The following is a 16,070-nucleotide window of genomic DNA, read 5'->3' on the forward strand; positions in this document are numbered from 1 at the left end:
GCGTACATAACATTACGATTGCTGCTAATCCAAGGTCCACCTGATTATATACATGCGACCATAACTTATAAAGGATGACACACGTCCTTAAAAACGGAGAAAAGAAAATGAAAGAGAAAAAGATGTGCAAACAACAAGCGTCGAGAGAAAATACTGAAATAACCGTAGGAAATGGCTCGTGACTGAAAAATGCGTTCAATTTTCCACGAATTCTGTCATTACTCCGGGGTGAGATTCGTCGAGAGGAGAGTTTCTGTGTAACCTGGCTACGGTAGCCATTACGAACAGGATTAGCCGTTAAAGAGGCAGCGTTTAGCAGCGCACTCATAAATCACGTGGAAGCGACAAGCAATTATAATAACTATCGTCGGCTATAGACGCATAAATAAAATAGTAGAACCCCTCGGCTAGGTAATGAGGCGTGCGAAACGGGATGCGAACCAGTTTCTCGACTCGTTAATCGCGACACGGGCAAACAGGGAAAGGTACTTTCACGGAAAAGATCGTCGCGACCGACGAATATTCATCGAGTGTCATTTTTTTTCAAAAACAGTACGGATATTAATTTCATATTTTGAGAAATTGGAAGCAATCGGTTCAATAAATTTGTTACGCCGGTCGATAAATTACGAGCAACCCTCAAAAGACGATTATTAAATTGTTCGAAAAATGCATATAAACTCTGTAAAAAATATTTTGTACAGAGAGATAGAGAAATAGAGAAAAAGAGAGAGAGAGAGATAAATTCTCTAAGGTGGTCTAAGAATTACAATGGGAAATCAAATAATAATTATTAGTTTCGAAAAATTCATAGTATCTCTGACAGTCGATTTATGCGACTTCTACCATATACTGTATATTTACTACCATATTTTTTCTACCATATACTGTATGCTATGTTATCTACTATGTATTTTTGCAAAATATTGCTTCATAAGAAGGTTGCTTACAACTGTAATTAACGTCTAACTAGCCATTAATTAACATAGTTACTTAATCGAGCCAAGCGACCCAAAGTAAATAAGGACTTCAACGATTATATTGGCTGTAAACTGGTTTGTATTCTTATCTTATAACATAGTAACCGCAAGACCATTACCGTGTTTGATAGTTTAAGATATTATAACTTTTTAATAAAGTTTCAAATCACCTATGTTTATGTTGCATTTTTCGTTTAATAATATCTATAAAATACGCTAACAAAGTTCGATTATTAAACGTTAGGTCAGTTATTAACCTATCAGCCATTGAATTGGAAATACTAACAACTCGATAAAAATCACTAATGGAAGTTCACAATTCTTTTAATTATTTAATTCAATAAAAATAACCACAGAGTACTATCCTTATATTATCTTCCACAGTGATCGTAAAATAAAATTAGAAATAAATATCTTTCCACTAAATCATCGAAATCGTTTAGAAGAACAATCCAGAGAATGCTCTTCTTACGAAGTGAAATTAGAAATAAGTAGCTATTCGCTAAATCACTTAAGACCATTGAAAGAAAAAGAAAGAAATGCAGTTCAAAGAGTGCTACCAGTGTTTAAAGTTACTCGTCGCTCGAGTCTCATATTGGATCGCCAATCGCGTCTCAACGCCAACTAATATTTCGGTCAAGTATTTTGAAATGCCAATGGTAATTGCTGCTCGCTTGTCCATGCATAATAGTTTTTATAGTTCCATTAATTTCGCCGCAGTGTGTCGTCGCTCATGAAAGGACGCCTTTAGTTTTTAATACGAATGTTGCGATGATTGGCAGATCGATTCATACGAGCGTGAATTAGAGACAATATTTTATTGCAACGCGGCTTCTCCAGCGATACGTTATTGCTTCATGAACGATGATTCCTGATCTTTAACCGTGCTCCCGCAATCATTGCGAGTACGAGCCGGTGTTATTTACGGGCCACATAAATGCCAATTACGTATCAAGGCTCATAATGTGCATAGTCTGATAAAAATTCGATTCATCCCGCACGTTTGAAAAAGGGTTGGTATAAAAGATAAATTATGATGAAACGTTTTGTAGGTACTTGTCCGATGTATGCACCTTAATGACTTGTTTATTATTTCGTTATTACTACACGCTATTTCAAAATAACATTTGATTAATATGTATATTACATGAATTATATATAATAAACATTCTATTACACAAGTATAATATTCATACGATATTCAATACATATTTAATTCCTTACGCTATCATAATATCGTATATCGTGCGCTCGGATGAAATTGAAATTTTTCCATTTTTAATTCCAGTGGAAGTACAATGGTGTCCAAGTGGAAACATTTGCACATTGAAATGTTAAGATAACAAGGTATTGAAATAGTGAAACCTTTACGCAATGAAAGTTCACACAGTACTGTCTTATTGTATCAATAAAGATATAAACACACCCAGCATAAGCTGCTTATAGATGAATAGTAAGTTTAAAACAATTCGCGTCAATGAATCATAAGCCATTCCCATTGTGTGTCTCAGAAAATATTGTACATTCTGAAACTCTAATTTGTTCAGATAAAATGAATGAGAAAAAATGAAACTCGAATGAAAAATACATCATCTTAACCGATGTAAAAGTACATTCTAAATGGCGTAGATATGGAAATGTACTTCACTGTAATAAACATTTCAAAAGCGAATAACAGTTACGGCGGAATGGACTTAACCTATTAAGCAGTTTAACGTATAATTAATAACCAAGAATATCCTTGGATAAATATATCATTACGCTTGAAATATTCACAAGTCACCATTAGTTAGGTTAGCAAGTTGACTGCCACGGTAATCATCGGCAATCCGAGTTCGCTAAACTCGTTAGAACGATTAAAATAAGATAAATTTTATTAACTAAAAAATGTTCAACGATGATATAGATGACGTTGCCACAAGAAACATATGCAAATACGGTATAATATTTTGGAAAAATTAAATGTTACGGTATATTTCAATCTACTGTAACCCTCCAGATAAAATGTATAAAATTCACATGACGATCAACATGTTAACATTAACTTTAAAACTTCACATTCACCAGCCATCAGTCGATTCTCCCCAAAGATACGCGCCTAATTTCCAATTCTATTATCCAGAAACTACAGTTTTATCGATCGACTAGCATAAATTTCTCTCAATCGAGCACAAGTATAACACAATTACGATGCAACAGCACGTGTCATCGAATGTTTGCCAGGGAACCACCGCGAGGTAGGATCGTTGCCCTGTCAGCCCCTGTTATACAGCACGAGATTAACGATAACGTGACTATGTTCTGTCACCTAAAGCACATATGCCGAGTTCCCGGAACGATGCTCCACGTAGTACTTCGTTCCTGGTAAAAACGCATTAATTAGATTTCCACTTAGCTGCCCTTCCTACGTTGCTATCCAAAGCGAAGCCTGTAAAGCCTCAAGGTCGCGGATACCTCATCGACGCTGGAATTCGAGCCGAGTTTCGAATTTCGAAGCGGAATGAACGCGAGTAGCTAGTTCAAGCAAAGAGGTGAAAAAGAGAGAGAAAAGAAAGAATTGAATTGAAGACTCGAAGAAGAAGAAGAAGAGCAAGAGACGCTGAAGTAGACGTTGCAGGGAGTAGAGAAACTTGGTGAAAGATGTGGATGAATAAAGTCGATTGTGCGGAAGACACAAAACTGAAGTAATTAAGAAAACTGATAGATGACATAGGTAGCATAAAAGGAGATTTTAGTAATTATTTATAGAGCGACGACCTCACCGATCTCAATGATCTTAAAATATGTTCTCGGTGCTAACATTCTGTACAATTTTTCTCTGTTCGTGTTAACGTCGCTTGGTTTTGCTCTTCGAGATATTCGCAAAAATCTTCAGTTCAATCTACGTCACGGTCACACTTCGTTCTGAAGTAGACAGACGCCTCACGGTGTCCGTATTTTCGCGTAGTTCGACCTAACTTATTTTCGATAATCATTTTCAACATTTTCTACATTTCGTATAGGAAAGAAAAATCAATGGGATAAGTTCGAATGAGAAAATTATTTGGCTACCTCGTGCTACTGTGAGATAATTTAAGGTGTTACACAATAAGACAGACACGATTCGTATTAAGTTTTATGTTATCTCAGCGTTATTCAAAATTGGAAACACTTGAACTATGACATTGAAAAAAGCGACTATTCGATTATCAAAATCATACTGTCGTCGAACCAGAAGCCTTTACATATGTCAGAAACTACAGCTGGGTGATACCTATAGGAAAAAATTGATCAGAATGTTGATCTTGATAATATATTTCAAGATCATTGAAATCGGGAGTTCGTTCGCTTTGTAAATAAATTACCGAGATTTTTAATAAAATCCTTGTCATCGATCGTAATGTAGTTGGCGTCTACAATTGTAGCTTTATTTCGGAATAGCGCTACGAGCTAAAATAAATTATTCCAGCGTTTGTGACTTCTTTCTTTATATTTCGCATGAGATTTACATCCATTTTAATTAGAAACTGGCATTCAATCTTTTTACACTGAAATCCTTTAGCTATTTGAATTTCTGAATTGAATATGATAGTGTATAATTGTAAAAAAGAGAAACTAAAGAGGAAAATAAAGGAATGATAGAACAAAGAACGAGAAGTAACATCGCTAAAGAAAGGAAACTGAAAAAGTTCTATCTTTGAAGAGAAAGAAAAATTCTGTAGAAAAGGGAGAAACAGAAAGATCGAAGAGAAAATGGGGATAGGGAACATAAAAGAGAAATACTACGTAAAAAGTTGCAAAATAAAATCGCAAGAAGAAGACAAACTGGTAGCAAAAGGCGAGTGCAATAAAAATGTAAAGATACAAAGAGCAACCGTAAATTGGGGGAAGGAAAAGTAAATTAGCGAATCTATTTCTGTCAGCAAGAGAAGTACAAGAGAAGTACAAGAGAAGGAAATGGACGGTTCAATTGCAAAAGCAAATAACAAGAAAAAATTCATTAAGAGAACGCGAATCGGATCGTAGGAAGAGCGCACAAGATTGATCACAGAGATAATAAAAATATAGAAAAACAAACGGATAGAAGGAATTACAGAAATAAAAGAGGAAACAAATACAAGAAGGCAGACTTCTCTCTGAGAAGGGGATTACAAAGAACATGCGAAGTAGCCAGAAACGATCAGGAACGATAGAAAAGGAATATGAAACAACCAAAAAAGGATTTTCACAATTTAAATATGGAATATATATTTATGCAAACACATAAAATCATTTGTAGCTTCCAATTGGAAAATTACCGGCAGTCGTAATTTCTAACAAACGTTGTATTCGAAATTATTCGTGCGGAAATTATTAAAAAATAATGAAATACTCCTGAAACCTAATAGTTGACTTCTTGCGTCCATTACGCGATTAAGCATAAGAGAAAAAGGAGAGCTGCAGACGGGAACGAAACGCGTGGAGAGGGCAAGGAGCCACAGGGAAGGAAAGAAAAAACATGGAAAGACCGCAGAATGTGAAAAACGAACGAGCAAAACCCGGCGTAAAAATACGCGGAGGTGAAAGAAGAAAGCGAAAGCACGGCAAAAAGCGACCGATGCAACAGCTAAGAGGAGGGAACGAAACAAAAGCAACAACTTAACATGCACGGTGAAGGAATTAAAAGAAGTAAGAATACAGGAACTCGAAGTGAAGGGCCTGAGGAGAAGTGGACGAGGAAGAAGACGAAGCGGAGGAAGAAGCAGAAGTGGCAGAACAAAGGGAAGAAAGGTACAAAATAAACAACTTTGACCAAGTGGAATAAGAAGTGAAAGTACAAGATAACGTATCTAACAGGCAGAAGAATAATATAAAAAGAAGCGACTATCTAAAGCGAATAAGAGAATGAAATAAAAGAGTAAGATAGAAAGAAAGAATGACAAGATCGAGGCTAGAGAGAGTACGTAAGTGGGGCCAAAAGTACATAGTGCGGCTCGCGGACCGCCATAACCTTTTATCAGTTATCTAATTAGCCGTTGCATTTAATTAGCGACCCGAGAAGAGGGCCGAGGGAGATAGAGCAGGCAGCGCGCGAGACCGACGTACGGTTCTCTGCACAGTCGTACGTAATTTTAATCGGTGTTCACGTCAGATAACGACGGGTCGACGGATGAGCCGGCATTCGCCGCGTTTGCAATTAGCCGTGTTTTTATTTATTCGAGTATCTGGCTTCTATTGCGCCGCGCACCGACCGCCAGAAAGAGAACCAGACATCAGCAAAGGTTTCTCGAGTACGTATCTTCTTTGATTTCGAAAGATCCTCTGATTACAGCGTTGTTCGTTTTTTGTTTTCGATTCAAACTTTTTAGAGTTATTACGCAGGTTGCTTGGTAGGATGATGACGACTAATTGAAAGTAAAGATTAATAGTTGGAGAAATTGTTTGAAGTAATTGCACGGGGGTGACTTGTGAGAATCAACGAGCGTACTTATGGAAAAATACGTATATCTACATTGATCGACTTCCTATCTTCTATTTTCATCGATTCTCTAAATAAATCTAATTCTTCCAGTTTTTCTACTTTCTGATATCTGGAGGAAGTAGAAATCCAACTACTGTATAATATAGATGTAGCCACAAGATACGGTATTCTACGGAACTTTAGTTGGTAATACGATCCAAAAAGATAGGATAACAATCAAAATTTCCGTCACTGAGTCTCATCTTTGAGGTTTTAATCAAAGAATATTAGGATATTCTCGGGTAGACTGTTCGATTGTCACCAACTTTTATTTCAGTTCTGAATTTTTATATAGTTTCAATACCATACTTTATCTCTAAGATTTAGATATACATCATATTCCAATGAACTCACGAAAAAGTTCGCGCATTTCGTTGTTGGCACGAATTACAAAATCCTCTACATCTGCAACCTTGTATGAAATTTCACGGAATGCAAACCTCACGACGAACCAACTTCGAGAACGCAACCTCTTTCATCGTTATCATTCCAAAGGCATCGTTCGATTTGGTAACGCGAACACGCGTAAAGAATAGAACGATCCATCGCGAATCCAGCACGATGGACGCGATTGTTACTCGTTCGAAGCAAAAAGAAAACGTTTACGTAACGATGGACGACTTACCTTCGCCGGATCCTCGATGAAGCTGCCGATGGTCATCACGTGTAGGGTAACCTCGCGCGTGTTTTCCAACTCCTCGAGAGCAGCGTAGAGACCCTCGCTGACGAAATAGGGCTCGGGGCACGTGAGCCTGTAAACGATCGGCAAATTAGATAATGAACAGGAATGCGTCAAGTTGCATCCGTCGATGGCGAAACCGCTATGGACTAGGCTAAACGCTTCTCTACGTACAACCCCGAACGTATGTACGTACGTTGGATAACGTAATTAGCGTTATGTAAGCGGTCGAGCGAGTTTGCTTCTTGCGAGGTTTATTAATGGGACGCTATTGGAATAACGAAATACGTTCTTTATTGTTTCATGTAAAAGTTACTGTTAGAATGACTCGAAAGGATTGGCTGTTATTGTAAAAAATTTGAAAGAGTTATGGAAGTTGTAAACACGAGGAATCTGTCGATAATTTACGGTGGTTAGGTGATAACTAAGAGCGTCGATAATTTACGAGCATATAAATACGGAAAGCTTTTACGCGAAATTCTTGAAAAAATAGTCGTAATTGGGAGTAAAAATTTGGAAGCTGTTCTTTGCTTGTAATATTTCACAATATAAAACCTATATTTTTAACTGCTATTATATAATAGAAAACAGTCGAAATGAAAGTTTTAGTTGAATTTAGTAGTATTTCGAGGTAATGTTATACATTACCTAACATAATTAGTAATTTATTAGGAAATATTCCAACATTTTAACGGATTTGTGATAATGGTATATGAATTTTATCCAAATGTACGAATTAATGACGAATTAATAACTAGCAGAAGTATTGGGCTGGCAACTAAGTGATTGCGGATTTTGTCATTAGGTGGTACTGACAAAATCCGCAATCACTTAGATGCCAACCCAATAGAAGCTACGCTCACTACGTCATTGAAGAATTGATACAAACAAATTTACCAATGATATGTATATATATACAATATTTTAATCTTCAACTAACTTAAAATACAAAATATATTTTTATAGATCGTAACTACTATAGTTTGAATACTATATTACTATAGTAGTGCATACCACTATATTTCAGAAAATAGAGACAGCTAGGGACAGCTAGGATAAAAGTGCCATTAGGTCTGTATGTATATCTTTAGTCGAAATTTCTATAGCAATGCGACTTACACGTGAAATCCTCTAACAGTTTTAACTCTAAATAGTAAAGAGCTCGTATATAAGGAACGGCACAACCAATCCAATTTAACAACGTCTTCTCTAGACCGTCTTTCTCTAGACCATAAGTGCAAATAGAGCATAAGTACAATTACATATACCATTGTACAATTATTCAGAAAGCCCGTAAAGTACAGTCAAAATCACATTTTAATTTCAATTACTAAAAATTATCGCTATAATGTTTCACAATGGATGTTGAATTTCTAAATTAACACTTATTTTCCGGTACTTTTCTTAGCCTCATCTCCAGCGAAACAAAGACGAAGAATCCATATCTATGATAATAGCAACGTATATCTTTTATACGTCATACACGATATATCGTTAGAGGGATTGATCAAGTTACGCAGAAATCATGTCGATCTACTCGATTAATTAAACTACATAGAACAACGACAATCGTAAAGATTACTTTTCAATACCTTCTTTGGAATTTACAATTACTTATGCTTCTTCCTTACGGTAAATAAATTTACAAAAATAGGTTTTCTTCTATCAGATGTTAGACACCAACGATGTACCTGAATGATGTGAAACGAACAACTTTATATGAAGCGAGGTTGTTGATCTTTCGCTTCTTAGAGGTTCAAATGAGACATTGCGAGTAGAAATATACGACTTGCAATAGATGTGAAGACAAAAAGAATCAAGCTGGTCGAAACCACATTCTTAACTATAGTTCTTGTAGGAGCCTTCGTTACATAAAAAACCATGCTTCTTGCCCTTTCTTTCGCAAAACCGCAACAACATTCTTGCGAAGGTATATACACGAGAGCATCGATATTATTGCCAAGGAGGAACGCGTGGTATCATTATCGCGAGAAACAAGGAAAAAAGAGAAAGGAAGGTAAAGTGTGGAGCGAAAGGGAGGCGAAGAAGGAAGGACTGCAAGTATCCTCCTCCGTTCAGCATCGTGCACCAGGAGGTTCCTCGATTACGCGGCCATTCGAAATTTTCGAGGCTCTTCCGACAGCGGCGAGAATCACCCTCGAAATTGATGTTGCCTGGCCACGCGATCTCTCCGAGCCACTCGAGCCTCTGCTCGATATTTCTCGCCTGCTCTATCCCCTTTCCGCCACTCGAACAAGACGCTGCGTGAACATATTTATTACAGCTGCCCGTGACCCCTGCAGCATACTTTATTGGTTATGGCCTCGTAAATAGGATGTTTTGTCGAGATTCATCTCGCGTTATGCTCGTTGTTGCTCGCGATGACTTAATACCGGAAGATTGATTACGTATGGAATGTTAGTGGCGTTGATGGTCGTACAGAAATTTCAACATCATCTGCGGAAATTTTATGATATTCGATGGATATAAAAAATATTCGCGCATTGTTGTATTTATTATAGTATCTGTATATTAATTACTTACGTTACATACATTAGGCACTTTTATATCACTACGAATGTTTCATACGGTACAGATGAAATGTACAGAAGCAGATAGAAAGGAAACAATTCGTTGGAAAGCAATGGAACGTGCCAGTATATTTTTTCGTAATTAACCTTCTTGGGGGTAATGGAACATTACATTTAGCAGGAAGATTGAGAGCAATAATGGATTAAGCAAAATTTCTTTCACGAATTTATGGCATTGATTTAATCCAATAAGCTGTATGAATCGTTCGTGAGTTTTAGTAGGCTAAATGAAAAAATTATTTTGACACGATTATGTTAGAATTTTATTAATAATTTGATCTTATCTTTCAATCACGTTCTCGCAGACCTTCAGAAACGATAAAACGATCATTTAACGATTTGAAATACATCAGAAGGTAAACGATGACATTAGTAATATAAATGTATCAAATAGAAACGAATTACAGTTAGAAATAATAAGAAACGAAAACATAAAACGGAACGTATAGTATCTTTATAGCAGTATCGTTTAAATTATATTGTATACGGACTCTTTGTTAAAATAAATTCCATCTCTCATAAAACATATTAATTCATCGTTGAAAAACTTCCAACTATACAAATAATAATTTTCTCAGAATTAAACAAATTTACACATAAATCAGTATTCAAATGGTAGCTCACTAAACTACTTGTGTACCGTAAAGATCAAATCGCATTCACTAACTCCGCTAACTAAATAACCCTTCAAGTATGTTTCTTAATGCGCTCCCATTGGAAAATTTACGGCTATTAACAAACGTTCACAAATCGAACAGCATTAACAAACGAGATAGGGTCGTTAAGTCGTTGGAAATTGACCGCTAAAACGATAAATCAACAAATGTAACGATAATAAACGAAAACGCAGCGCGCACTTTCGCTTGCAGCCTTTTTAAAACATGATCACCCGTTTTCAATTATCGACTACGGAGTTACGCTTCCAGCAAACAAACGCTCCCGTCTCCTAGGTAGGGGCTTTGGATCCTTTTCAATTAGAAACGGAGTGTGAAAATTAATTACCATCGCCCAAAACCGGTCCAGCCACAAAATGCTCCCACGCGATCTTTACAAGCCGCCGCGGTTCCGTATAATTAACAATTTATACGAAGCAATTCACCGGTGGCCTTTCGCGTGGCCACGTAACCAATAGATCTCTTCGATCCTCGAATCGATCAATCGCCCACGTGGCTCTCGGTGAAATCACATTCGTTTTAAATACCAAGACCTACGGACGGTTTACAAATTTTCTTAACGATACCGTATTCTTTTTCTTTTCTTTTTTTTTTTTTTTTTTTTTTCTTAAAATTAATTGTTGCTTATACTAGATAAGATCAGGTTCTGTTGATTTTGATCATTTTCTTTGTAGGACTTTTATTTTATTTTACGCGAGACACGGATGATTAATACGACATTTAGTTATTTCAATGAGAAGTTGAAACGTTACAAGTCCCTTTCATTTGCTAAAACGAGAATAAGATTAAAACATGCTAATTTTAACTTCTCATCACATCTTAAAATTAGCATGTTTTAATCTTATTCTCGTTTTAGCAAACGAAAGGGACTCGTAACGTTTTAAGATGCCTGATAGGAAATCGAGGCGAGAGTTCACGCATACCAATAGAAAGTTTCTCGCGATTCGTTTAAGCTTGAGATATTTTTTAACGTTAGAAAGATACAACTCAGTCGAGGTTATTGGAAAAATGTGACAGATTTGACATGTTTTAATAAGATTATTTCCTAAGTAGAAAATTGTTATAAGCGTGAAACTAGAAGTTAATACAGAGAAATAAATTTCAATTGGGTTGGCTTGAATCCTCGCAGAAATTATTCTGAAGAGAAATGAAACAACGTAAAAGGATCGAGAATTTTTAAATAAAGAAACTACTATACGTACTATATGAATGAATAAATTAACACGTCCTTCTCGTTCAACGAGTTAAGAAAGAAGAAAATGGAGAAGGTAACGATAAGCAAGGCTGCTTTTCAAATTTTCTGAAAGTAATTGAAATTACACGAAGAATTATACTAATCGATTGTGGAATTTACACGCGCAAAGTGTTCGAAGATTTAAGAATCAAGAAGCTTAGATATTTAATAATTTAAAATCTCGAAAATATTCGAAAATGTAAAGATTCAAGAATTTAATGGAAGTACCGTATAGAAAAAGTTGCATGAGCAAGGGAGTAACGAGGTTCGAAGAAAAATTTCAGCACATAAGGAAGAATTTGATTAAATGGTATATAATTATTCGGAGGATTCTTGGACCGTTCATTAAATTCAATCTTTCCGCGTAACGACTTCAACGCCTATAATTTTCAATGTTCGTAATTGAAATTCGTCCGGTTATCCTGTTATTCGATCGATTTTATAGCATCGATGAATCTATAATTAAATAACAAGAAAGGTAAAATTGAAATCGAGATTTTTACATGGCCATTAATTAAAAAAGTCGAGAATTAATTATAAGAGGAATATACCGATCGTAAAATGCGTCTGGAGAACGAAACCGAGTGAATAACCATTTTTCGAAGTCTTTGCGATTCTCCAGCACGCTAGTGAAATTAGTTTTATCGATTGAAAATTATCGTCGCATAAACGAATAATAGTTTTCTTTCTTTTTCTCGCCCTTTTCCCTGCCTTTTTGTCTGTTAAAGGTCGGCTTATTAGTTAAATGTAATTTCGATTTAAATAAGAATCGCCTCCCACGATGAAGCATCTAATAAACACCTCTTAACTCTCAACATATTTCTCAGTCTGCCGTAAACATTTATATTCTGCGAGAGTAATTTACAAACGAGCATCGCGACCGAGGAAAACGCAACGCGAATGCCACTAACGATCGCACCTCGATGGCTCATTAATTTATTCGTTGCGTTTCCATGAATCATCACCTCGCCACCGCGTGTTTGATCATCTCTTAACGAAGACCATTGTGCGAAAAGTATTTGTTAAATATTTTTATCCGATAGATTAGTTGACATTTATCCTTGATAAATATGTATAGAATGGATTGTTTCATACTGTTTCATTTTTTAATGAAACGTTTGTTCTGGTAGTTTCTCCTATCATCAATTTTGCTATTGTCAAATTAGATTTCAATTAGACCGCGACAATTTGATTTAGATTTCAGTTAATCTATTAGATCGGTTAATTTTAAGGTATTTAATTTTCATTTTTCTATTTTAATATCTTACGTAATGGATGTCGTAGACACTAGCTATATGGAGTACGTAAAATATACGATATAACGTAAATTAAGGTGAAGAATAGGTACTGCAAAATTCGGTAATTTATAATTCAAACTCCCGAGCGTTATCCGCGATGCAGTGATAGGGTATAATGACAGACAGAGTGTAATTTGAGGATATTCGATCAATGAACAGTATGCACTTGAATAAAACTCGAATGGAAATCTCTCTAATCGTAATCTAATAAAAAATAGAATTTTTACAAATGATAAAGAGCAAATTGTTTCAAATATCCATCTTTTCAAAATATGAAAGAGTGAAAAGGAATTATATATGGGATTATAGAGAAAAATTGCGTTATGAAAAATATAAAATATTACATACTGACATTGCAATTGTTAGTGAGATATATCCGATATATGGTTTTATTGTTAGCTGTTCATCTTAAAAATCCTCCGTTATGATAGTCTCTTATGAACTCGAAGACACTGATGTTATCGTACACTGGCGAGCATGCACGTCCATTATATGCCATCGTTCAGCCAGTTCGGATAGCGTACACAGTTCCTCCAGTCCTTATTTATTAAATATTTCAATCAAGTTGCCGGGTTAAAGAACTCCTACTCCTACGATAGCAATAGTAATAATGATAACTAGAACGCAGACAAGAGCGTACGATACAAATGACCACAAATCTGTAATTTATTTGCCGAGATAAAAGGTTAGACGTTGCAATATTGTGAAACAGGCCGTGTGCGTAATGATACTAAAATGGGTACGGTCCATGCTTTATTTACTAATGCTACTAAAATAGATACGGTGTTTCGCAATGCAGTGTGTGTACAGTGTGTTCCATTTAGTGTAAACATTAAATTCTTTCTCTTGGAAATGTCTGTATAATTTCAAAATAATTTTGGACAAGTGAAGCGTATAATTATAAACTAAAAATCACCAGAACATCGCTATTATAATAGTTTCGAGAAGTAACAAATATGTCATATTAAAATGAATAATAAAAATTGATATTGATCCTGTAACTAATTAATTTTGACATTATGTGATTTCTAAGTTACGTATCTGTCTATTTAATATTTTTGAAGTATTAGTTTAAATTATTATTAAATTAAATATCACTGAAACAAATTGATGTAGGACTTTGCGTCGAAGTATCTTGTTTGAAAGTTGCTGAACTTTACTGCACAATCAAATATTTCGCTACATCATTAAAATTAGTAACGAATTAACATCTTAGCATAAAAAACTTCACAAAAAATTACCAATTATGTAGGCTGTCCCATTTATTACTACCATTAATTCACTAAAAACTCGCCTTCAAAAACTACTTCACTCATATCCTTCATATATACGAAGATAGTTGTACAGTAAATACAAAGTACAAACTAGCCGTGTAACCACAACAACCAGGTAAAAAAAACTCGAGGCTTCACCCGCTTGATGGTTGACGACGATATACATATATAATATAATTTAATAATTTAATAATACCATACAGGTTGAATAAGAAAATATAAAATTCAGCTGGAGCAGGTGTCACGAATGATAGCCGCTCGTGCATTTAATTACACCGCGGTTATAGAACCTAAAGACAGGAAAACTAGACAGTGAAATATTATTACGAGAAGCAATTAAGGGATCGGCCTACGAGCTTACACGAAAGAAAAACGAGTCATCGCTCAGGAATTAACTACTTATGCATCGTTCGTTCTATTAATTACTTATAATCGTACTTGCAACACTTGCTAGAAAGTTCGATATATGTAGATTGAATTTCAGCAGTGGAATCCCATTGCCAGGGAAAATGTGTCAAAAGTTTTTAAAATTGGAGGAGATTGAAAGTGAAAATGAAAAAATACATAGCGATGGGCATCGAATTGAAAATTGTACGATACAATGAAAGTTCGAGTAATTTTTCATGTGATTTGATACTTAAAACCTTCAGAGTATCGAAGAATCTCTAATCTTCAGTCTCAAGATATTTTGACTCTGAATACCTTTCGAACACTCGAGAAGTCAACGGTTATTCAATATCTTATATAAGATAACAAAGATAGATATAAAATATTAAAGATAGAATCTAACAATATAAGAAATCATATTACGACTATTATATTTATTATATATATTATTATTATTATATAAAATATTAAAGGTAGAATCTAACAATATAAGAAATCATATTAAGACTGTAAGGTTTTCAAGATTTAGATAGGTGAAAATGGTGCTGGTTATGGAATAGAATAAGAATGAGACATTCAGTGGTACGTTCGGAAGAGAAATCAGGAATAAAAATGTTTGAAAAGTAAACTCACGCGGACGTTGATACATTACAATTATATTACAATGAATTTACTGAAATAAAATTCCTAGAAACGTGGATCGTGTTTCCGATTACGTAACCGAGGCTTGGTGGCACATAATGAAACGATGGATGGCTCTAACGACGCTCGTAAACACGAAAGTATTAAAGATAAATTCATAAATCATTTTATGCTAATGTTCAACGAAACATGTGTCCCGTTTGTTAGATGGGCGTAGAATCGTAGAAAAAATATTTCCTATATGTCACGTGTGTAACGTTGAACACTGTTTCGAGCGCCGCATAATTGGCGTCCCCACTATCTAATTATTATTCCAAGCTATTTTTATAAGCGCTGATGGGACTTTCTTAAAATTTCTTTCGAAGTTTAAGAATGTCCCCTGTTATTAGCAGGATGCGTTAATTGCTAGGACGGTTGATGTTCGGAATTAATTAGATTCAAACGTGAACGTATCGTGTTAAAATGTTCTACAACTGCCCATAGGTATTAATGGTGTTCGTTTCTAAACGATGACGTGGCTGTCCCACTGTGCCTACTTCGTCGACACGAATCGCAGGCAGAATCAGCAAAATTGCTAATAACATGAGAATCATACGCAGAAATGAATATCTTGTGTAAAAAAAAACCAACAGTCACAATGTTATATCTCTTCTTTTCCGTTTTACCTATATCATTTCTATCTACGTGTGTTTTTCTTTCTTGTACATTGACACATTCGTACCAAATTCACCATTATTAATTAGTAATTATTATTTTTGTATATTGGAGTAAGAAATCTTCTTTAATTTTTATTTAACAATAAACGAAGGAACGACGTTTACGTCGGTCTGTA

At 35.3% G+C, this 16,070-nt stretch overlaps 1 protein-coding gene across 1 annotated transcript in view; it reads right to left on the bottom strand.

Annotated features, from left to right (window-relative positions):
• Positions 1–16,070, bottom strand: part of LOC138180715 (UPF0489 protein C5orf22 homolog) — a 509,128-nt gene that overhangs the window by 414,105 nt on the left and 78,953 nt on the right. Inside the window, exon 2 of the mRNA XM_069114807.1 lies at positions 7,085–7,211. Coding sequence (XP_068970908.1) covers positions 7,085–7,120 — 36 coding nt within the window. The 5' untranslated portion in view covers positions 7,121–7,211. The remainder of the gene's footprint in view (positions 1–7,084; positions 7,212–16,070) is intronic.

The sequence above is a fragment of the Bombus flavifrons genome, chromosome 1 (genome assembly GCF_040668555.2).
Source record: "Bombus flavifrons isolate JBK064 chromosome 1, iyBomFlav1_principal, whole genome shotgun sequence".
NCBI classification, from domain to species: Eukaryota; Metazoa; Arthropoda; class Insecta; order Hymenoptera; family Apidae; genus Bombus; species Bombus flavifrons.